At 28.6% G+C, this 23,844-nt stretch overlaps 2 protein-coding genes across 2 annotated transcripts; both read left to right on the top strand.

Moving 5' to 3' along the window:
• Positions 1 to 8,445: 8,445 nt before the first annotated feature.
• LOC112595200 lies at positions 8,446 to 14,654 on the top strand. Its single transcript, XM_025340326.1, has 12 exons — positions 8,446 to 8,546; positions 9,298 to 9,471; positions 9,574 to 9,722; positions 9,927 to 10,198; positions 10,270 to 10,492; positions 10,575 to 10,811; positions 10,934 to 11,308; positions 11,454 to 11,975; positions 12,051 to 12,145; positions 12,222 to 12,421; positions 12,506 to 12,603; positions 14,572 to 14,654. The coding sequence occupies exons 1-12, from the start codon at positions 8,446 to 8,448 to the stop codon at positions 14,652 to 14,654; spliced, it is 2,529 nt and encodes an 842-aa protein (XP_025196111.1).
• A 2,341-nt stretch (positions 14,655 to 16,995) lies between these two features.
• LOC112595201 lies at positions 16,996 to 20,187 on the top strand. Its single transcript, XM_025340327.1, has 3 exons — positions 16,996 to 17,254; positions 17,315 to 17,406; positions 19,558 to 20,187. Exons 1-3 carry the CDS (start codon positions 16,996 to 16,998, stop codon positions 20,167 to 20,169), a joined length of 963 nt encoding a protein of 320 aa, XP_025196112.1. The 3' UTR covers positions 20,170 to 20,187.
• The last annotated feature ends 3,657 nt before the right edge of the window (positions 20,188 to 23,844 follow it).

The raw sequence follows: 23,844 nt of genomic DNA, 5'->3' as shown, positions 1-23,844 counted from the left end.
TCATTGCTTCGTTCAGTTACGTATTAGCTATCTTAATTAAAATATATTAGAAACCAGTGAATTGATAAGTATAATTATTAATTAATTATTTCATACTCTATATATATTTTAAAATAGGTCCTAGTCACCTAATAATTATTTAAATTTTAACTTGGTTATATAAATTATTAAATTAACATTATTATTAGGCATAAGTAAATGGAAGTAATGCAAATCTAATACTAATCAATAGTTTAAAATCACAATACTGCATTATAAATTATAATAATTTTGTTTAAAACAACAGATCACCTTTTAATAATTGATAGAAGGAAAATACACATATCTATTTAGGTATATCAGTCTACTAACTACAAACAAATTATAATAATACACTTTTGTTTAATTTTTAGAAAAAGCTAGGTATCAAGTATATTATTTTGTTAGGATACTACATTAAAATAAGTAACCTACAATTTAATTGATTCAAATGTTTATGCTTTATAAAATTAAATAGATAATTTATATTTAACTTTGTGATATAATATATAATATTATATATATATACATATTATTTAAATATTCTTACTTAAGATTTATTAAAACCAGTAAATGAAAGATAAATAAACAGTTATGATAACTACACATATTAATCCTAAGTAGTAAGTATAGAACTGTTATGGGTATGAACAAATAGAGCTGAAATATGGAGTAAATTTATAAAAATAAAAATAATAAAGGAAAACAAAATAGTGATTGTCAGGCAAAAATTAAAATGTTATATCTATAATATTTATAGGAAAGTACACTGTTTATTCAAGTAATATTGTAAAATAGATAGTTATTACTTTTTACAATTACTACCTATTGTTGACAATGTAATTAAACATTTAATCTAAAATCTAACTACTAATTGTTAATTGTAATTAATCAGTATAATACTATAATAGTATTAATGTTATCATGGTGCATACTGTGTATTGTTTTATAATATATTTAAATACAATAATTACAATATAAATATTATTATCATAGAACTTTTGAATCTCTTATCATTTTTAACTATTGAAAAAGTTCTATATTATAATTAAAAGTTGTATTATAATTCTAGATTTCTGTAAATTACAAATATGTTTGATTTGATAGAAATTAAACCAGGTACATTTCGTGGCAATTTAGTAAATGAATTTGATATAAATGAATATATTAAATCATTCAGTTTGAAAACAAATACTAGTTGGTGTGTAGTAAGTAGTTAAGTGTCAACTAGATTTGTTTGTCGGTAAGTAACTATTTATTAAATTATAGCAATGTGATAATGATAATGATGTCTACATTAATATTATATAATATTTTTATATGAACGTAGGAAAATATTTAAATGTCATCATAGTTCCTTTCATAAAAAAACACCAAAAGAAAATAATAAAGGAAAATCAAAAAATAGTGATTGCCAGGCAAAAATTGAAATTTTAATTAAACTTTCTACTAAGGATACAAAAAAAAAAGATGTGTATGTTAAGGTAAATATTATTACATATAAATATATATTGCATTGTTAATTTGTAACTTGTGTAATATTTTAAAATAGATACATAATATTTGGTACAATATAATATAATATAATATATATAATATATTATTATACCTAGTTAAATTTCATCCAAAATCCAAACTCATTTATCTTAGATTGTTAAAATACAACATTTTAGGATGGACTACCAGCGGTTATTTCAATTCAAAATGATCATAACCATACAGTTGTTTCTGGAGAGGCATTATCTTATTTAAGACCAACAAAAGATGTAAATATCAAATTTGAAGAGTACTTTAACAGTGGTCTTGGTTAGTTATTGTTTTTTAAAATTATTATTGGTACTATTAATAACTTTAGAATTGTATTTCATATAGTTAATTATTTTAATTTAGGATTTAGAATTTAATTATTACTTTAGGATTCTACCTATTAAAAAATAATAATACCTTGTTAATTACATTATTATTAGGCATAAGTGAATCCATTAGGATTCATGAAGAAAATATTGAACTGAAACATGGAATAAATTCAACTGAACTCGCAAATGCTCATATTAATCCTAAGTATAGAACTGTTAGATATTGGTATGATGAGTGGAAAAAATTAAATCTAGGTCCACATAGTGGAATCGGAGTTAATAAGGTATATTAATTTTCATAGCAATTTTTAGTAAAAGAAATATAATATAAAATTATTTATTTTGAATTGAAAAAAATTCAAACTCTCTTCATTTTATTTTAATATGTTAAATTTTAATTGTGTGATTGTTATTTTTAATTTAAAATTCTAATTCTAATGCAGAATGATTTTTCCTTAGATATTTTATGTTTGGTCATTGATTTTAATCAATTGTTTATAAGTCATAATACTCAGGGATGTATTGGTAAATAATGACTTGAGTATACGCCATATATTCAAGGCTGGATTAAAAATCTTTTGGGTACGGGGCTGAAATTGCAATGGGCGCTTTTGACAAAAAATGCTTTACAAAGCCGCTCGCTACACTCGCAGAAAGATGCATCTTTCCAAATTTTTCACAAATTAACAATTGCATTATAAAATTAGAAAATTAATAGATATATGTAAATTATGTCTAAAACTACTAATTGTAGTTTAAGTAAATAAATAACATTATTAACTATTGATATTATTGATATCAAAGAAAATATTAAATAGGTAACAGTAAAATGTGTCTTTTCTGCTATAGTGCTATGGTAGGTAGCTACCTATTTACTATTTTTAGATGTTTTTGTTGATAAAAAAAAAAAGGTTTTTAATATTTAGAAAAACTATTTTATTTAAATCGCTGAAAAATGTGTATTAGCTTAAAATTGTTTGGGCCCCCTTTACTTTAAAACTTAAGAAGGCCCTGGGGCTTCCGCCTTAGTTAGATCCCCCATAATCTAGCCTTATATTTTTATAAAAATATGTATCTCAAAAAACTTTTTCTTACTACGCTTAACACTTGATCAATATCTATACCAGAAAAAAATAGTATATAATAAGTTATATATAATTTTTCTTACTTAATTTTCAGTACCTAGGTATCAACCAACAATTTTTAAAAATATAAAACTCATAAATAAGTTGAAAATTTTATTGTTAAAATATTACATTAATACATTACAAAATATTCCAAATACTTTGGTTTTCTATGTTTTTTTTAATATTTTTTGATCGTGTATCTTCTGCTGATCTATGACGCACTAGCCATGACTTTACATACACTTCAGGTTTCCAAAGATGCAATGGAGGACCATTTATTTTAATAAACATCAATTCAGAAATATGTTCAACAGTTAATCTTGTTCGAAGATCATTACAAATAATATTTAAAAGGCTAAAACCTCTTTCACACTCGGCTGTGGAACATGGAAATGTTTGAACACAATTATGCATTTCTAAGATCAATGTTCTGGGACTTTTATCTTTTTCTAAAAATTCTCTAAAACCATGAACTGCATTATCTTTATTTAAAAAAAATCGGTCACATATTCGTTTCACTTGGTCTTCACCATACCTTACATCAACCGATTGAGGCCAAGTAGTTTTATCTAGTATACAGATATCTTGAAGAATTGAACTATCAATATCATTTTTATCTAATAATCTTGAATTTAGATTAACACAGATACTTGTTATGAATTGATCACTGTTAATGGAAACAATTCTCGAATAACTAGTTAACTTTACATTTTTAAATAACATATTTGATAAATCTTTTTTAAATTCCTCCATGTGATCACCATTTTTATATTTAAATGACTCAATTATTCTTATTGATCTTTTAATTTTTGAATCAGCATTTATCAATGTAATATCTTTACTTTGGAGAGCCAAAGATAAAGTAGAAAGTTCATACAATACATCACACATTAACGCTAAATCAAAAATGAACTCAGGACTAGTTATTTTTTTATATAAACCTAAGTATTTACTTCTTAATTTTGCATCTCTAGTTATGTCTAATGAAGATGAATGAAAGTGTTGACTTAGGGCAGGAAATGTTCTCCACACAGATTTAACTGTACGCCAACTACTTGCTACCCAGCGAACATCTAATACTTTTCCAATATTAACAAAAATAATATCAAGTTCATTGCAAATATCCTTTAATTGATTTTTGTTTTTTGGGGAATTATTATATAAAACATATAGTGAATCAATAAAACTTTTGAAATGATTAGTTGCATTTATATCCTTCATTGTATCATTGACAGCAAGTTCTAAGCGATGATTAAGGCAATGCTAGTTAAAAATTAAAGAATATTTATCTTTAAGTAATTTTGCCACTCCAGCTTTTTTACCAATAAGTACACTGGCTCCATCACTCACAAATGATATCCAGTTTGTTTTTAAAAATTCATCATTGAAACCAGATTTGTGTAAACATTCTACAAGTTGATTAGTTATATTTTGAGCTGTTTGTAATCTTAATTCGACAAGATCCAAAAATATAAACACCGGGTCTTCATAAGAAATTGATGATTTTATATACACTACCATTGTAGATAATGTACTCATTGTTGTACTTTCATCTATCAAGACTGATAGTTTAGAGTTAGATTTAATAATATTTAATACAACTTTTTCCTTCATTTCTGCTGCAATATGTGAGATAATATTTGTTGAAGAAAATCGAGAATGTAATGTTGTACCAATACCAATACCATTGATCTTTTGTAATTCAAGTAGCTTGAAATGGTCATCATAAGGTCTATTGTTTTTGGCAATAAAATATGCTGTGCGAAAAATAGTTTCAGTCGATTTATGCATTTTATAAACATTATTTTCAAATTGTTTTGTTAGTATATCAGACTCTTTTTCAGTTATTATATTACTAGCAGTTTTATGAGCCATTGAAGAGATGTGCCTTTTAATTTTGTTACGGAGAACTGAGAGTCTTGTTTCCTTTTTATTACTCTTACCTCCACTAATTTTACATTCTGCCCATTCAGATGAAATTTCTACACCACGATTTTTAAATTTAGTTAAACATCCAATATCTCGACAAAAAGAACAACCAATTTTTCCATCAAAAAATATTAACCATTCATATTTTGCCTTCTTCGTATGCCATTGTTCGGTAGTCCAATCTGTTGGCCATGATGAATTCTAAAATATAAATAAAAATAATAAAAGTTGAGCATTACCTAGTTCAAAATATAATTGTTTTAAACAACTTTACTAGTTAGTTAATTTTTTATTAAATTAATAAATTAATTAAAAAATAATTAATGTTATACATTTTATGAATTATAAAACTTTCTAAATTTTTATTTTAATACCAAAATTTTATTATTTAATTTTACTTTTCTTAGTAAGATAAATATAACTTACTGTTGTCGATGAAATGATTTTGTCATTATACATGACAGGATGTGGGTCATCTTCATTGGAAGTCTTAGAATTGTCTGTAATATTTTGAGTATCATTACTGATGTTTTGTTTAATCTAAAATGGTAAAAAATGTTTGATAAAGTACACAGATGGGTACATACTATATGATAACATAAGTAATTATTGTAATAGTTTTGAAAAAATATTTAAATATTTGATTTCGATCTGTCACAAAATAGTAAAAGAAGAAATACAAATAGTGCAGACTTTTTATTGTACTACGTTAAGTACGAAGCACCTATCTGCTATTTATCATTAATAAATAGATATCTTGACTTAGGATATTATTATTTATTGTAAAATGTAAATATTAAATTATAATTACCTTTTTGGTCACAGGATTAAAATAATTAGTTATCGAAGCTGTAGGACGTTTATTAGTCGGAGACATTTTACCATGCGTAGTACGTACGGATCGTACCGTACGAAGGTTTGTGTGTAGGATCCGTAGGTACGTCGTACGTACGTAAATATGGTTTGTTGCGTCCGTTATGTCAACGTCGATACATATATCAACGTAGAAATAGAAATACTAATGTTTGCAAGTTAAAAGATTAAGTCTTTATTTAATACAATTAACTCGTACAAGAATACAATTTTATAAGCACAAGATGGTGTGAGTGGTGTTACGACCTGCCTCTGAAATACTGATAGACGAGACCGTGAGTGGTGTTACGACCTGCCTCTGAGCGTCTCGAATATCCCTAACCGTCTGCTGAGCTCTTGCCCTGGTCTCCCTTATATATGGTTAACCGTCAAGAGTGGTGACTGAGGAGGTGGTGACTTCCGATGACCTAAAGGAGCTCTCTAAATTAAATGTATTATTCAGTTGGGTGCCTTTCCTGCGATTTCATCGGTTCTAAGAATTACAAGACGTGTGATCAAGTCTTAATTGTCATATTAAATAGTACAATGTTAACACTATCGTTTACTCATCATTTCTGAGAAGTCCAGGACGTGTGATCATGTCTTATTCATTATATTAAATATCACGATGTGCAGGTGATCGCCATAGCCGTTCGATACTACACTGTTTGAATATGTTATTCCATCGGTATACACATCACCTCTTCGTATAATATATATGTGTAAAATAACACGGTACGTAACAGGTTTATAAATTATAAAATTGAAATATAACACAGAATAACACAATTTTATAATAATAACATTATATTACTTATATTTAACAGGCATAACAGCAATAGATAAACATTTAAAATGATAAGTAATTCATACAACAAAACTATTTTAAATATTTTACTAAATATTGTCATATTTTATGTAAACATATTATAAAATATTCAACTCTATAATCTATTTATAGCTTGTTTATGATAACATTGTATGATTCTCGAGCGTTTGCCGCTCGGCCGTGGGTGATATAACCTCACTGATTGTAGATTGTAAATAATACTATCAATAACAATTTATTAACAATTATATTAGATATTATATTGGATTATACCATGGTTTTAAACTATAGACTACACAAGTATACCGTATAACAAGCTAATAAAGTGATAAATGATATATTTTAATCATAAAGATTAAAGATTAAAGAGTAAAGACATAAAATATTATTTTTTATGTTATACACTTATACAGTAGAATTTAAAAAGCCAATTTTAAATCTTCAAAAACTATTATCTTAGCCCTAACTGTATACACGCCGTATACTCAACATTTACCCACCGTATACTTAAAAAATGAATATTTTTTTCACGTATACGCATTTCTTTGTAAATATTGTTATGAGTATACGCCGTATACTCCCGTATACGCTCCAATACACCCCTGATAATACTGTGTGTCTGCATTATAATATGTTTAAAACAATAATGATCACATTATAACAATTGATAGAACTGATAGAAGGAGAAATACTTATATTCATTCAAGCAATATTTTTAATCTACTTTACTAAACTGTAAAATGTTATTAATCAAATCAAGTATTTACTAATTACATCTAATAAAGGTTGGTCATTTGATTAGTTTTGTTAGTTTGTAAGTGATTATACAAATTATTATAATAGGGTTTTATTTAAAAATAAATTAACCCATGTCCCAAAATATCAATGGTATAAAAAGTGTTATGTTTAAAAAATATATATACACCTAATTTATATTAATTAAGAGGACGCTACACACTCATTTCATACGTAATAAAATGCATTGACGCTCTATGCGTACAGATTCCTTTGTATTAATCGTAGAAACAAAATGATTACAGATAATGAAAGAAGGAAATGTTCACTAGGTCCGAGCGTTGAGCTTTTGTTTTTAAAATTTTTTTTTAATTTTTAATTTTTAATGTCAAAATTTGAAAATTTAGTTTTTTACCACGTGTTTTTAGACGATAATAACAATAGGTATCGAAAAAAACTCCACGCTCGGCCGTAGTTAACATTCTCATGCTTCAGATGGTGAAATAAAATTTTATTTATATTATTTATAATTGAAATTGTGGCTATAGAGCGGAAGTAGTTTGAATGAAAAAATATCGACAACTTGCTAGGTTCGCCCGTGGTATGTGCTGCCACAAAAATACAGTGGATAATATATTATACACGACGGACGACGACGACCGAACGTCACTATTCTATGAATTCGACAATGCGGGCGTACGACACGCAGGCTTGGTGTTATCTGAGTTTCTAAAATTAAATAATAATTATTGTCTGCGCCTAACCGCCCGGCAAAATAATAAAATAAGATATTACGTATTTACGTATTACCATCATATCAAACTATAAATATTATAGGCGGCATTATAAATATAAAAAATGAGCTATATTACGTCTTAGTTCATGACTTTGTATTTAGTCCTTATTTTGGAATAATCAAATTAAGACGTCGGAAGTGAACTTATGTGGTCAATACCAACATATTATGAATTATTAAATATTTTAATAATTTACTTTCAAAGTGTTTTGAAAGAAACTATAATAGGCAATTTTGTGTTTGTGTTTATATCTTTCTCTAAATTATTGAAGAGAATTAATTTATTTTTCAAAATAATTTATAATGAAAGGCTCGAAAAAAGCACACGGTTACACAAGTGCGCGATATGTGTGTAAACCGAAATCAATTTCAGCTAGAATGAAAGCAATTCGTTCAAAAAAAAAGTAAGTTTATCATACTATTATTATATTATTTAAATTTTTTAATGTCGAATGCGTAGATAGATATAGCTAATAATAGTTATATTTTATTTATTGTGCAATCCAAAATACATTCCACTATTACAACAGTATTAGGTTATTTATTTTATATCTAAAACCGTTTGATAGAAAATCGTTATTTTACGTCTGAATTTTAGATTCTGAGCGGAGCGATGAATGTATTGATTTTACAATGATGTGTGTTTTTTTTTGTGTCTGGCAACACGGTTTCTTGCAGTAAAAGTGCTTCGATTTTCTTAAATAGCACCGTTTCTGGCAGGAAAGTAAATCTAGTTGGTGCATTCGGGAGGTCAAAATTTGAAATTCCCACTAGTTTTCAAAAGCGACAGGAAAAACAAACAAAAAATTAAGGAAAAACTGGAATTTTTTTTATAATTATTGTGAGAAAAACTTATGGACAACCTTGTATCAAATTTTAAATTCTTAGGTATGAATACAAACAAATGTATGAATTTGAATCTTCAACTACAAAATAACTTCAACATTTCGCGATTTTATCATATTTCGTAAAAATTTGAACTTTCTACGCTTATAAAAAAAAATTGTGACTTACAATTTTTGATTTTTTTTTAATAGCAATAAGTACAAATTATGAGAAACCTTGTATTACATTTTCAAGAGTTTTGACTCAGCCAAAAAATGTTTATCGACATTGAATTCCGATGCAACTTTAACTATTTTTCAATTTGTCTAGGAAACCTATATTAACTAGCACTCCAATATCATTTTACAATTCGCATACAAAGACTCAGCAGTCTAGTACTTCATTTGATACACCAGATGATGCACGCGTAGCTATGAGTTATATTATTGAACAAAAGTTGAGTGTAGAATCAAGTAACGAACCCTATGATTCTATAGTTTCCAAGTAAATAATTTATATAATATTATTTTTGTTAAAATTACAATTTAATTTAATAAAATTACATTTACAATAAAATTATTTGTATTTATTTATCGATTGTATTAGAAGTCTTGAAGGTAGAAGGATTGTCGATATTGGATATTTCATTAACCAGATTCAAAAACGACATGAAGGTGGATTCGGATGTTCTTTTATTGATATGGAATATCAAAATGAAACAATACAAGGTTTACAATCAGTTCTATATTTCAAATGTAAAATGTGTAATATAGTTACAAAATTGTATACCGATGATATTTCGAATATCGAGTCCATATCAGTCAATAAATCTGTTGTTAATGCATGTCAAGCTATAGGTTTGCATTTTTCATATTATATGTTATAACAATAATTTATCATTAGTAGCTAGGGCTGTGAAATTATGTCACTAAAATTAAATAATATAAGTTTAAATGTAGGGATTGGACATACTCAGTTGAACGAGTTCGCAGCATTTTTAGAACTACCATCATTGTCGTGTAGTAGTTTTGTTAAAACACAGGCTTCTATAGCCGAAATTGTTCACGATACTGCATGGGAAGAAATGCAAATGGCCGGCGAGGAAGAAAAAAGAATAGCTTTAGATTGTGGTGATATAGATACTGATGGGATTCCCATGATTACAGTAGTTGCAGATGGACAATGGTCCAAACGGAGCTATAAGACTAAGTATGACGCGTCATCTGGTGTTGTGAGTTATTTTAATTTGTACTTAATACATGTATATGTTAATAGTTTATTAATTACATTTTAATTTAACAGGCGACCATAATTGGCCATAAGACCAAAAAAGTTTTGTTTGTTGGTATTCGCAACAAGTATTGTGTTATTTGCCAGAGATCAGCGTCCAGCAAGGGAGTTCTAACAGAACACAAATGTTTTTTGAACTGGAAAAAATCATCCACAAGTATGGAAGCTGATGGTGTGGTAGAAGGCTTTTTAAAAAGCGTGGAAATGCATGGACTTAAGTTTAATCGAATTATTGGTAAATTAAAAATGTCAACACTTTTTTGTATAATGGAGAGATAATAGTTTTTAATTCAACAATATTCGTAACATCGATGTAGGGGACGGTGATAGTAGTGTGACAAAAAGACTCCTCGAAGTTCAGCCGTACGGACCAAACTTTTATATAAAAAAAATTGAATGTTGTAATCATTTGATGCGAAACTATACTTCAAAACTGACTACGATAGCTAGAAATTCAAAATATCCACTTCGTGTACGAAAATTTATTTTAACAAACATTCTTCGGTTCCGATCCGATGTCACTAAAGCTGCTAAGCATTGGCGAAATTTAAATGGTTTAATTATGTCACAAAAAATTAAAGGTGGGTGTATTTTTTTTTTGTAACTAAACGGTTGTATTGATTATTATGCTTATTTATGTGAAAGTTAAGTTATTATTAATTATTTACATATTCAGGAATTCGCAAAGATTTGGGTAATGGTCCATTTCATCGCTTAGGCGATCATACCAATTGTGAAACTTATTTTTGCAATGGTTCGAAAACAAACGAATTAAATCTAGTTCCGGAGGCTGTCAATGGGGGAATCATGTCTGAAATTCAAAGCTGTGTGTCGAGATTAATTGCTAATGCGGAAAGTTTATTGGAAAATAAAGACAACAATATTTGTGAACAATTTAATTCCGTAATTAACAAACACATTGCTGGTAAGAGAATTAATTTTTCTAGTCGAGGGAACTATAATACACGTGTTGAAGCTGCCGTTGTATCATTTAATAGCAAGCAATTTTTACGAAAGATTCACAAAAAAATGACAAATAATTTCAGTCCAGGTATATTTAGTTTTATTATTTAAAATTATTACCTATTATTATTATTATTATTTTAGTATAATTACGGAATTTCTCTAACAATAAAAACAAATACTAAATACCTATTATAAAATATTCTACAACCGATTAATTATGTATGTTACAGGAAAATTTGGAAAAAAATATTTAAAAGACCATAGTCGAATAGTAAGTAACACTAAACGAAGACGAGTATTATTCCCAGAAACACGTAAGTTTAAAAAATCTCGTACAGAAAACGGACCAGATGAGGACTATGGTTTGGCTGAGCCTTTAGTCGAAGAATTATCACCAGAAATATTTGAAGAAAAAAAAAATCAGTTCCTTGTTTCATTAAAAAACTCAAATATTTATGAAATTGAATCGAATACTCGCGAACAAAACAATAGTGAAGCTTGGTACAGAGAACGCAGATTACGTCTTACAGCTTCTCGGTTTGGTCAGATTTGTAAAATGCGTAGTACTACAAGTTGTAAGAACACGGTTTATAATATATTATATGCATCTGAAGCCCAATCAAAATCTTTAAAACATGGTCGTGACATGGAGGATATAGCTAGAAAAGAAGCTCAGAAAATTATTGGTGAACAAGTTCAGACCAGTGGTCTAATAGTAGATCCGATAATTCCATACCTGGCTGCTAGTCCAGGTATAGTTACAAAATTGAAGTTTAGGTATAAGATAAATAAAATATATGATATATATTGTTCTGACATATTTTTAGATGGCTTAGTTGGAAATAATGCAGTCATAGAAATAAAATGCCCGTTTGCAGCACAAAATACTGTTAGTGCAGTTGACGCAGTAGAAAAAAAACTCGTAAGATTAAGAATTAAAATTTTTAAAATTGATTATAAAAAATTCTGATGTGTTCATTGTTTTTAAATATTTTTAGTTACAATATTGCAGTTTAATTAATAACAAAGTTGTACTAAAACATGACCATGCATATTACTTCCAAATCATGGGACAGTTACATATTTCTCAAAGAGAAATATGTTACTTTATTGTATACACTTCTAACTGGATTCATGTTGAAAAAATCCAGTACGATAACTTTTTTTGGGAAAATAAAATGGTGAAAGCACTACAAACGTAATATTCTTTTTAATTGCAATAACAATAAGACGTCAAAATGCGAGTACGTTTTTAAATAATACAATCATATTATTTTTTTAGGTTTTACTGGGAGTGTTTGTTACCGGAATTAATAGACCCTCAGTTTCCAAAAAGAATGCTGAAGTCAGACATTCGAGAACCGGTTCGAATTAAAAACAGTATTGAAACAAATGAAAAAAAAAAGAAGAAAATATAAAGTCATTATATTAAATAATTTACTTTTGTTCTTAATTCGAAGTTAAAACGTATAAATATGTGTTTATTTTTTTTGTGTGTTTTATTATTACACATTGTAGATATAAAAGTAATAAGTAAGATAAGTACAAGGAAGAAAGGTAAGGTCTTATAAATATATGGTTTTGATATTATGTGCAACTGTATTATGTTTAAAAAATACGTAAAAACTATTATATAAAAAGTATACGTGATAACTGCAGGTACACTTACAAAATTATAACGTAAAATATACGCGTAATATATTTATCTATACTAAAAAACCAATGTTTAGATATTTAGCTAATATTAGTTAAGGTTATTGTTAAAAATTAGTTATTATTTACTGTAGGTATTAAATATTTAAACGGATATTAAAAATACGTGTATGAATTTCATATAAATCAACATATGATTACCAATGAGTTATATTGTAATTTGTTTATTTAATAATATTTGAATAAGTAATAATTCAATAATAATACAGTTTCTACAATCTATACATTGGTACATAAATTAAGGTAAGCAGTGACTTAAATTATAATCGGTAGATCGTGGGTACGCGCGGACATTTAAAATATTACGGCGACATTTACGTGTATGCATTTTATAATGACGCGAAACGTCTTAGACGAACGTTCATGCAATAATAAACGTCGCTCCCGAAGTCCCGAATGAGCACATCGTCGGCCGACCGCCGATTGCGGTTAGTGGGCGTGTTTTAACGTCACGTGCATGCGGATCGCGAAAACACTTAATAGCGCGTTCTCTCGGCCGTTGTATACGTTTCGCTTTATGTGTAGCGTCCTCTTAATATAATTCAAATATACTTTAAATATAATTAGGTACCTAACTATTAAAGATTGGGGCAGACGGAAAACAGCAAGGAAACGTATGGTTATAACGAAAAATAATTTTATGTGTTATTCAACTTTTTGCTTCTCAGATTACGGGTGAAATAATGGTCGTAGGTACTTCGACCATAGACCCTTTTTGAATTGTCGTACGCTAAAATACCAGAATCTCGAGTTTCATAGTGATCGATCGAAAATTCAAAATCCAAAAAACACGTTACTACGTAATTTTCTAAGTACAAAAAACATACGAAAAATCATAACTCCCGAACCACAAGTCGCATAACGTCGATCTCGGAACCCATCGATTCGGCGCAAAGTCCTCTATAATATTCAATCACAAAAACGGTTTGTTGCGCCCAAATCTTAGTGCCTATTCCAAAAAAAACCGAAAAAAATGTAAATTTTGAACTTTTGAAGCCCCAAATTACAGGGAAAAACGGCTTCTACGGTCTCGACACAAGACGCCAAATTTGATCACCGACCTTCAAACTACCCAGTTCCCGAGTTTCAGAAACATTGTACAAAAATTAAACATTTTCAAAAATACACCTAGGGGGGGGTGTTCAAAGACCCTCGACTTCGGGAATGCGTCTTAGAAGAGCCTAAACCAAAACGTTTGGTGAAGCAATGGTCCCCCTAAGTTGAAACCTGTCCGAAAAATACTAGATTGTCTAGATTAGGTACCTACCTATTTGTGTATTTATATTATATTAAAATACAGTATTTGTAATTAAGGTGATTTGTTTTGAATGAAGGAAAACGATTTTTGTTATCCGACAACTTAGATTTACTTTTAAACTTTCAAACGATAAGTAAATAAGAATGTTCGCTGTGGATAAAGGACTTAGTATTTTAACAGAAGCAAGCTGCAAATGGTATTGTGACTAAAATTTGAACCTCTGTACTTGACTATTTTATAGTTTTATGCAGTTATATGTTTATTTTTTTATGCATACATAATAACTTAATTTATGACAAGTCTCAAAACCTTTAACGCTGAACAATAGGTATAGTAATTACAAAATAACAAGGGTAAATATTATGTTTTCTATTCAGAATTATTGTGGTCGTCCATTTGCGGACGAGATTTATCACACATAAGAGAACGAGAAATTGTGAACCCAAAACTTTATCGGTAGAGAAATTTATGAGGATTCCATTTAAGTGGTCAGTGTAACAAATCTTCCAGTAGTTAAATAGATAGCTTTCAAAAAGCATAAAAAAACCAAAAAAACAATACAAAAATTTGCTTTATCAATTATTATAGATTATAGATTAGTATAACCATGGTTGTATATAGTTTTAGAAGGTTACCATTTCAAATCTTAACCAATATTTGAGGTTATTAATTTATTTTTTGTTTTTAACAGCTGCTATTAAATTAAAATACATTACAATTACAAATTTTTATGTTGCCAATATTTTTGAATAATTATAGGTATCTGCTCATTTACTGATATAGGTACCTTCAAATTCTTAAACTAGAGGTCCGCCTGTTTTTTTATAACTTTAAGTACCTAATCAAAATTACATTTTAAATAACATCTTGCAAATATACTGTGCTTAAGATATTGTAATTTTTTATCTACCGAATAACAATCACAAATTCATGAATAATGATTAAACAAATGATTATTAATTGTAATTATTAAACTGTACTTACCTTAAACTATTTAATTAGTAAATTATTATTGATTTGTTAGCTTAGGAAATAATTCTCAGTGGTTGGTGAAAAGGGTGGTTTATGTTTTAATGGCCTGAATACACCAGAATTTAAGTTATTTTATAATTATTATAAGCTAAGCTTATGGAAAATCTCGTATTGAATTTTCAACTCTTAGCTACTTATACAAACATTTTTATGAATTATACCTACAATATAATTTGCAAATAATCATGGTGTTGACGAATTTTTGTCAATATTAAATGTTGAATAATAACAAATATTTCAAAACGTTTGAGGATAAATCGTTGTCGTTGTCGTCACGACGTTACGCTATTTAGTAAAAATTTAAGATTCTAAAGCACTTTAAATGTTTCCTATAATGATGCGTTGAGTTTTCTTTATAGCTACTTGAAGGAAAACTAATGAAAAACTTAATGTTACATTTTCAATCCTTAGTTATAAACACAAATATTTTTATGATTTTCAACTTAAAAACTACTTGCAAATTTGATTATTTATTATACATATTTATTTATTTGAACAAATATTAAATATTAATTTAGTATGTCGATTATCATTATATTTGTAGTTGTTTTAAGCTGGAGAACTTATTTGAAATGTATGATTCATAGAGCTAAGTACACTTTTACAATATTGATCATAATATGTGACACTTGTTTGATTGACATCACCGCATAACCATAATTCACAAGAGTGACTAATTGATCGGAATATTAATACTATCCATGATATATGTTCAAAGTTATCACTAAGTTCAATAGGGCCACTTTGAATAGCCAAATACTTAAAATATTTAAATGTTTGATCTATGGATTTAAATCCATCTTCTAAAGAACTGTATAATGCCTTTTGCGTGACAAATATACAAATTATCACTTCATTATTAACAATGTATTTTGCTATGGCACCAGGTTCAAACTTCTTATTTTTAATGTCTTTTAATAAACTATAAAAAAAAAATTAAATACATTTAATTTAATATACAATATGTTTAGTAATGGTTGTACATGGTTGTATGAGTTGAAAGATAGTTGTCGATTGTCAGAGAAAAAACATTGACTAGTGAAAATATAATGCTAACTATTTTTAAAAATATGTTCTACAATTCTACATAACTGGGGAAAATTTAAAAATAACAATCAGTAATAGCATTTGTAAACTACTGCATTAGTCACACATACAATGCACCGAAAACACCATTATATAGTATATATTATAGTAAACAACCTATCATTAACATGGAAATACTGCTATGACAATAAAAATTGTTGATACCGAAAAAATAGTTAAAGGCGCGTACACACTAGCGTAACAAAACAGTGAACATGTAACACGTAACAATGTTTGTGTGACATAAGAGTGTAACAAATCATCGAACTTGTATCATACTTCTGTAACAAACCACCGATCCGCCGATTGTCGGTATTTTGGCGAAACATCAAAGGGTGATACGCGTTCACGTTACAATATGTATGGACGAAATGACGAACATAATCATGTAACACCATACGAATATAGCATACAAACATACATTATTTTGTATCAAAAATTAATAAAATATATGACTATATAATATCGATATTCGATTGTCGAAATAACTATTTATAACTATACTAGTATGATATTATTGTTATAATAATGTCATGCATATTAATATTTATAAATAACCACCAAATTGCAGCGTACATTTTTATTTTCCATTTTATCATAATAACATCCATTTAGTTGACGATTAACTTCCTAAGACAAACCATAGTCCTTTAATACCTATCGTTTAAATACATTTTGTAACTATGGTAGATTGGACAAATGAAAATGTATTAAAACTTATTGAAGTTTATCGTAGTAAAGAAATAATATGGAACCCTATGAACAAAAATCATTTTAATAAGATTTTGAAAAATGATGCTTGGAATGAAATCGCAAGTGAATTGTCCGATCATATTTCAACTACAATCACTGCAAATGAATGTAAAACTAAAATTGTGACAATACTTGCTGCATATAGAAGGGAAAAAATGAAAATACGGAAAAGTATAGGAACCGGTTCAGGTAAGTCAATATTACGTAAACTAAATTATAGTTAATTATAAAATTTTGTTCACTCATAAGGTGCTGAAGACGTGTATAAGTCATCGTGGTTCGCATTTGAAAGTTTAGAATTTTTAAAAAACAAAGATACTCCTCGACAAAGAAGATGCACGGTAAATTTAGAAATTTTTATATGATTATAACTTATAAATAATTTTAAAAATATTGAAATATTTTTATTTCGTGTTTATTATCAGCTAATTAAAAATATAATAATAACATATTAAACTAAAATGATAAATATAACTACTGGTGATTAAATTATTTTTTAATTTTTAAAATACCTATTTAAATTATGCATATTCTTCTTGCCAACTAACATAACCTTCATTACTACAATAGTGCATTACTTCTTCTCGTATTTCCATCGAATTTAAAGTTGATTTACGTGCTACTCTCCTTATTGGTCTGAGGGATGATATTTCTTCATTATTAGTGTTCCTCCACGTTCCTTCAATGAAGTTTCCATTTACTTCAGAATCAAATATTCCATTTGGGGTATAAATAGCGGCTGAATTATTATTTCTTCTTAAAAAATTATGGAGGTGTGTTATAGTCATAACAACTAGTTCTGATTTTTCTGGATTTAATAATAGAGGTTTTCGGAGAACTCTAAATACAGATGAAATAATACCGAAAACATTTTCCACTACCCGACGTGCTCGAGAAAGTCTATAATTATATATTCGTTGCGGCGTGCCTTTAGAATGTAAGCCAGGAAAAGGTTTCATTATATTTTCTGTTAAAGGAAATGCTCCATCTCCAATAAAAAAATATGGTATTTTTTTACGTCTACCTGGTAGTGGAGCTAATAATGGTAAATCTAGTGAATTCGATTTTAATCTTTTATTAAGTTGACAATCCTGAAATACACCTGCGTCTGAAATTCTTCCTTGGCAACCTGCATCGACGAATATGAAATTATAGTTCGCATCGACAACAGCAAATAAGACAATACTGAATGAAGATTTATAGTTAATATATTCACTCCCAGTATTTATAGGAGCTTGGATTACTACATGTTTTCCATCCATAGAACCCAGTGTGTGTGGAAAATTCCACTTACTTTCAAAATCATTTGCGATTTCCAACCATTTTTTTGGTGTATTAGGTACCTGAAGTTGTATATAAAATAATACGATTATAATATAATAATACAAATAAATATTTAAACAATCATATTTCATAGTAATCATTTGTTTTATTAATTTTAATTACTTTGTGTATATTATTCAGTATAAATTATAATTGATTTATAATTCATTATGTTAAAAAAATATTTATTAAACTACCTAATTAATTTAAGTTAACATTTTAAAATTGATTATTATTAATATATTATATACAGGGTGCTCACCAATTTAGGGAACACTGAATTTCTCGGCCGGATTTTTTTTTTTATAAACTGGTGGTATATTAATACACATTTTTTGATACATTTCAAAATTTTTTTATATTTTGATCTGCGCATGCTCAGTAAAAACTTTTTTTTTTTGAATAGCAACATCTATTTTGAACATCATATTCGGATAGGTCTATTTTTTTAAGCAATTTTGATGTATCAACTATGGTTCTAAATTCAAAATTGACTGAATAAGAGCCATGTCAATTTTGATAAATAATATATTTTTTTTATTATTTAAAAAAATTATAAAATCATTTATAATTAATTCTTGTTGGTTACGTTTTGAATGTTTGTACGTATTTTTTTTTAGTAGTGTTATAATCTTATACCCGTATTATGTTAGTATTGTTTATGACACTTCTAAAAAAAAAAAAATGTACAAATATTCAAAAAGTAACCATTATGAACTAATTATAAATGATTTTATAATTTTTTAAAATAATAAAAAAATGTATTATTTATTAAAATTGACATGGCTCTTATTCGGTCAATTTTGAATTTAGAACCATAATTGATAGGTACATCAAAATTGCTTTAAAAAAATAGACCTATCCGAATATGATGTTCAAAATAAATTTTGCTATTCAAACACACCAAAATTTCAAAAAATTTTGATATGTATCGGAAAATGTGTATTTATATACCACCAGTTTGTAAAAAAAAAAAAATTGATTTATTCCAAAAAAATTCGGCCGAGAAATTCCCTAAATTGGTGAACACACTGTATATTAATAATAAGAAAAATTGTGCATGTTTGAGATTTTTACTTTAAATAAACAATAATATTTTGTGATATCATAATCATTTTTTTTTTTATTTTCATGCACACATTATTTACAATCCCCGCAATTTATTTTAGATGGCCGATGATAATGATCCAACCGAAATTAACCAAATTCCTACTGAAGAACTACAAATTCATTCTAAAGAAACACAAATTACCTCAGAAAATCAAGGTTCATCAACACAGCCATCAAAAAAAAAAAAAATTATCAAAGAAGATGGTAGACTAGATAAAGCGTTCAAAATTCTAGAATCGGCGGCATCAGCCTCAGCCGTAAATAATGAAAGTCAATCATTTGGACAGTTTGTTGGAAGTAAATTAGAAAAATACAACCAACAAGTTAGAAGTATTGTTCAATATGAAATATCAAATATTTTATTTAAAGCAGATTATGGATATTTTAATCAACAACAATTAACATATCAAAATAATCACTACATTTCTGATCCATCAACTCATAATTATAATTATCATTCGCAAAGTTATCCAATGAACATGCATTCTTCTTCACTGCCATACTCATTTCCAACTCATGATACTAATATTACATATACACCAGTACCACAAACATCTCCAGCTGCATTTACACAATCATCTCCAGCTAAATTTACACAAACATCTACACCAGTTCCGTCACCCTCAAATACATTTACTTCTGAAGAATTGGATTTCAGTGATATTATGTAAATGCAATTATTATTTAATTCTGTGAAAAAGTTAACAGTTTATTTTATTTTTTACTTTTAACGAGGGTTATTTTATTTTATTTTTTAACTTGAAATATTTTGTATTTTGTTGATTTTTTATTAAAGGTGATTTTTTTTTGTTTATTTATTTAATTTTTTATATAGCTATATTTTGTACAAATTTATCTTAATATTAAATTTTTACCTGAATGTTATCTTTTAAAACATCAATAATGGCTTCACACACTTCAGGCACTATGTTACTAATAACTTGTTTAGACATTCTAAACAAATACTGTAAGCTTGTGAATGATTCACCAGTTACTAGAAATCTAAGGGTTACTGCTAATCTTTCTTGTACTGAAATCGGTTTTCTAAAAATTGTTTCACTTTTAGCAATTTTAGGTGCAATCAAATTTATAAGCAAATCAAAATCTGTTGATGTCATTCTCATAAAATTTTGAAATTGTCCATTTATTTCTTGAGTCCTTAAATCTTGTAATAAAGTATTTCCTCCAGTTTTTTCACGTCCAGTATATAAGTGTGTTGTCCACCATCGTCTTCGTCTTTTATTCTTCTTTTTCAAAGCAAGATGAATATAAATGTATGCAGCAGCAGCTATTTGAAGAGACATGATTTGTGTCTATACTCGGACACTGTGTAGGTAACACTGACGTCTTTTAATGGAAAAATTATTATGTTACATGTTACAGATACATTTAAAGTTACAAGTTACAAGTTTAATTTATATATTGTAACATTTTGTCGAACTTTGAAGTGTTACATGTTCACTGTTTTGTTACGCTAGTGTGTACGCGCCTTTAAATTACACAATAGTATTCAATTAAACCAATTATAGTTATTGCTAACAGTATGCACAATTCAAATGTACATATTATGTGATATGCAATTTATATTATAGCCTGAGAACGTTCTATTGATGACGATACAGTTGTTTCACTCAGTTTTGACGATGAATTCACTATTTTATATGTTTAGCCTTTCAGTTGCTTACATTTGAAAGATACAGGGGAAAAACAGTAGCAAATTTTTTTTCTTTTGAATTTTAAATATTTTGTCATCACAGAAAGCGCATAATATTTCTTTTCGATATCTAACCATCTATAAAATATTAAAAAAAAATATTAATTATGTATAGTTTTTTTGATTTTCAACTAGCTAACGTTCGACATGCGTGTTCCATAATACGTTTAAAATCTCTCCTTTACGCCCACATCGTCCGCGATCCGACGCAGTCGGATTGCCTACCTGGGAGGTTTAAACGCGTTTAACTGGATTTTCATTGGTGATCGCTTGAGAAATCGAGCGCTCGATTCGGCTTAAAATTTTTTGCGTACTAAACAGCACAACGCCTTCGACGTCAGGAGGTATGCCCTGTCAGGAATCGATATTCACTGGACGATGACTGATAACTAGACACTTGATCAACCTTTCGGAGTGTATATTTATTTATTTTCCATGCACAAAATCACAGGGCAAGCTACGCGGATTGCCCAGTCGAGTAACGACAAGCACCGGGTAATGACTGATAGCTAGACATTTAATTACCATTTCGGAATGTATTTATTTATTTTCCATGCACAAAAGCACAGGGCAAGCTACGGGACAAGGTGTATTACACTTGTGAATTTAATGAAATGACCGACCACTAGACGCTCGAATTAGACTTTTATTATTTACGCGTTTAAAACGACACCGCCAAAGTGTAGAGCCACCAAATCAGAGGTACCAACATCTCATTCGTCGTTATCACTGGTTTTGCCTACTAGACTTTTCTAACTGCTGTATTCTTAAGTCCTGTCTCCGACCTAGGAAATTCACTTCAAACGATATTCAGCTACCTAGGGTACTCACATACAGCGAGTTTTACCGACCTAGGGTACTCACATACAGCGAGTTTTACCGACCTAGGGTATTCACATACAGCGAGTTTCACCGACCTAGGGTATTCACATATAGCAAGTTTCACCGACCTAGGGTATTCACATATAGCAAGTTTCACCGACCTAGGGTATTCACTTACAGCGAGTTTCACCGACCTAGGGTATTCACTTACAGCGAGTTTCACCGGTGCTAGTATCATATAATTAATTATAATCCACAAACCTGTGGTACAATTGTTGAAGGTGATAAATTGTGCCAACAGGCGATCTAAATCGTGTGATGAATGTAAGGTTAGGATAAGGTAAAATAAATATAACACCGATCGTTTTGTGGTATTTCGAGTTGGTAATATTTTTGTACGAAAGAAATAAACAGTGTATAAACAAAGTATGAAATAAAATAAAGTGTGATGCGACGCTGTGCTTACACCAGAAAGAAGCACAGAGTGTCACGCGATATGTCGTGTAAAAGCCGACAGTATTTTGCGGTTAGTGACGGTGCGTATGGTGAGCGGTTTGGTTATTTGAAGATGTTGCGAGCGGGTGCAAAAAATTTTAAAAACTCGAATGGACGAGACCGTTTCGGCCCGTTGCGTCTTATACCGTCGGCATATCGTGCCTTTGAGGAGGGGAGCGCGGTGTATACAAAATAAATCACGGTAAGAAATATAATCGTTACATTAAATATGACAAACATTTACAATAAGTACAATAATTACAAAAAAGCATATTAATAAAAATATAGTGCTGATAATGCGATTATAGCGTGACATTACATAACACCTAGGCGAAAAAAAAACAATCGCGGGTCGTTTTTAATCGTTATTGTGCACATAGTAATGGTCGACGATCGAGTCTTCGCTCGTGTCGGTTGATGGACATCTAGACTGTCTTATGAAGACGTGACTAACCCGGTTTAGGTAGGTACTAGTTAGGCACGAACGTGGTACTTCGGTTGTCGTGATTTGCCCTAGCCTCCTGGGCGTATATCGCAGCTGGCTCATCGTTTGTCGTAAGGAGGATACTAGCACGGATTGTTGCGGTTAGGGTGGTACGTGATCAAAAAACTCGCCAGAGAGTTAGACAAACTTACAATTATTATTGATTTGGGTATAATTTTTGACTTTTGAGCGCGAGTTTAATTTTCAAATTCATTTAAATAGAATTTGTTGTAAAGCTTTAAAAAAGTTTGATTTCATAAAGAGGATTTGTAATAAATTTAATTTAGTTTCTCCAAAAAACTCTTTATATTATGTTTTGTGAAATATGTATTAGAATATGAATCTATTGTATATTTTTATGGGATCCAAGTATTCCTTGTGATATGAATCAAATTGAGACTGTTCAACATAAGTTTCTGAACTTTGCAAAAAATGTGTTAAAATTTATCACCCAGTTTATGATTATTCGTCAGTTCTGCACCAACCAAGCTTTTATATATTCTACATAATTATTAACTCGAATTAATTTCAAAGTACCATTCTTGATAATACGTCACACTTCTTCATTTTCCATGCAAATTTCTATCACCAAGTACTCAAAAAGCAATCAGTACACCGAATAATGAAGTTAGCCAATAAACATCCATCAACTCTACTTTAAAATATCTTGTACAAACAAAATTTTTTAAACATATTTAATATCGTATTAAATTGGGCATGTACCGTATTGTTATATTACATCAAACATACTTGGTTATAACTCAGTATAAAAAAGAAAAACTTGGTTAAAAAAATTAAATTTAGTAATGATATAATTCAGAAACTTAGTAA

This window comes from Melanaphis sacchari, unplaced genomic scaffold, assembly GCF_002803265.2.
Source record: "Melanaphis sacchari strain LSU unplaced genomic scaffold, SCAv2.0 Contig260_pilon_pilon, whole genome shotgun sequence".
NCBI lineage: Eukaryota > Metazoa > Arthropoda > Insecta > Hemiptera > Aphididae > Melanaphis > Melanaphis sacchari.
This window is presented reverse-complemented; position numbering and strand designations above follow the sequence as displayed.

Excerpts from the sequence above, each read along its gene's own strand:
- LOC112595201 (XM_025340327.1), top strand. The coding sequence starts at position 16,996 with ATGGTAGATTGGACAAATGAAAATGTATTAAAACTTATTGAAGTTTAT. Across the intron at positions 17,255-17,314 it reads AAGTATAGGAACCGGTTCAG|GTGCTGAAGACGTGTATAAG; the intron begins GTAAGTCAATAT and ends TTCACTCATAAG. Across the intron at positions 17,407-19,557 it reads CTCGACAAAGAAGATGCACG|ATGGCCGATGATAATGATCC; the intron begins GTAAATTTAGAA and ends AATTTATTTTAG.
- LOC112595200 (XM_025340326.1), top strand. The coding sequence starts at position 8,446 with ATGAAAGGCTCGAAAAAAGCACACGGTTACACAAGTGCGCGATATGTG. Across the intron at positions 11,309-11,453 it reads GACAAATAATTTCAGTCCAG|GAAAATTTGGAAAAAAATAT; the intron begins GTATATTTAGTT and ends TGTATGTTACAG. Across the intron at positions 12,146-12,221 it reads ACGCAGTAGAAAAAAAACTC|TTACAATATTGCAGTTTAAT; the intron begins GTAAGATTAAGA and ends AAATATTTTTAG.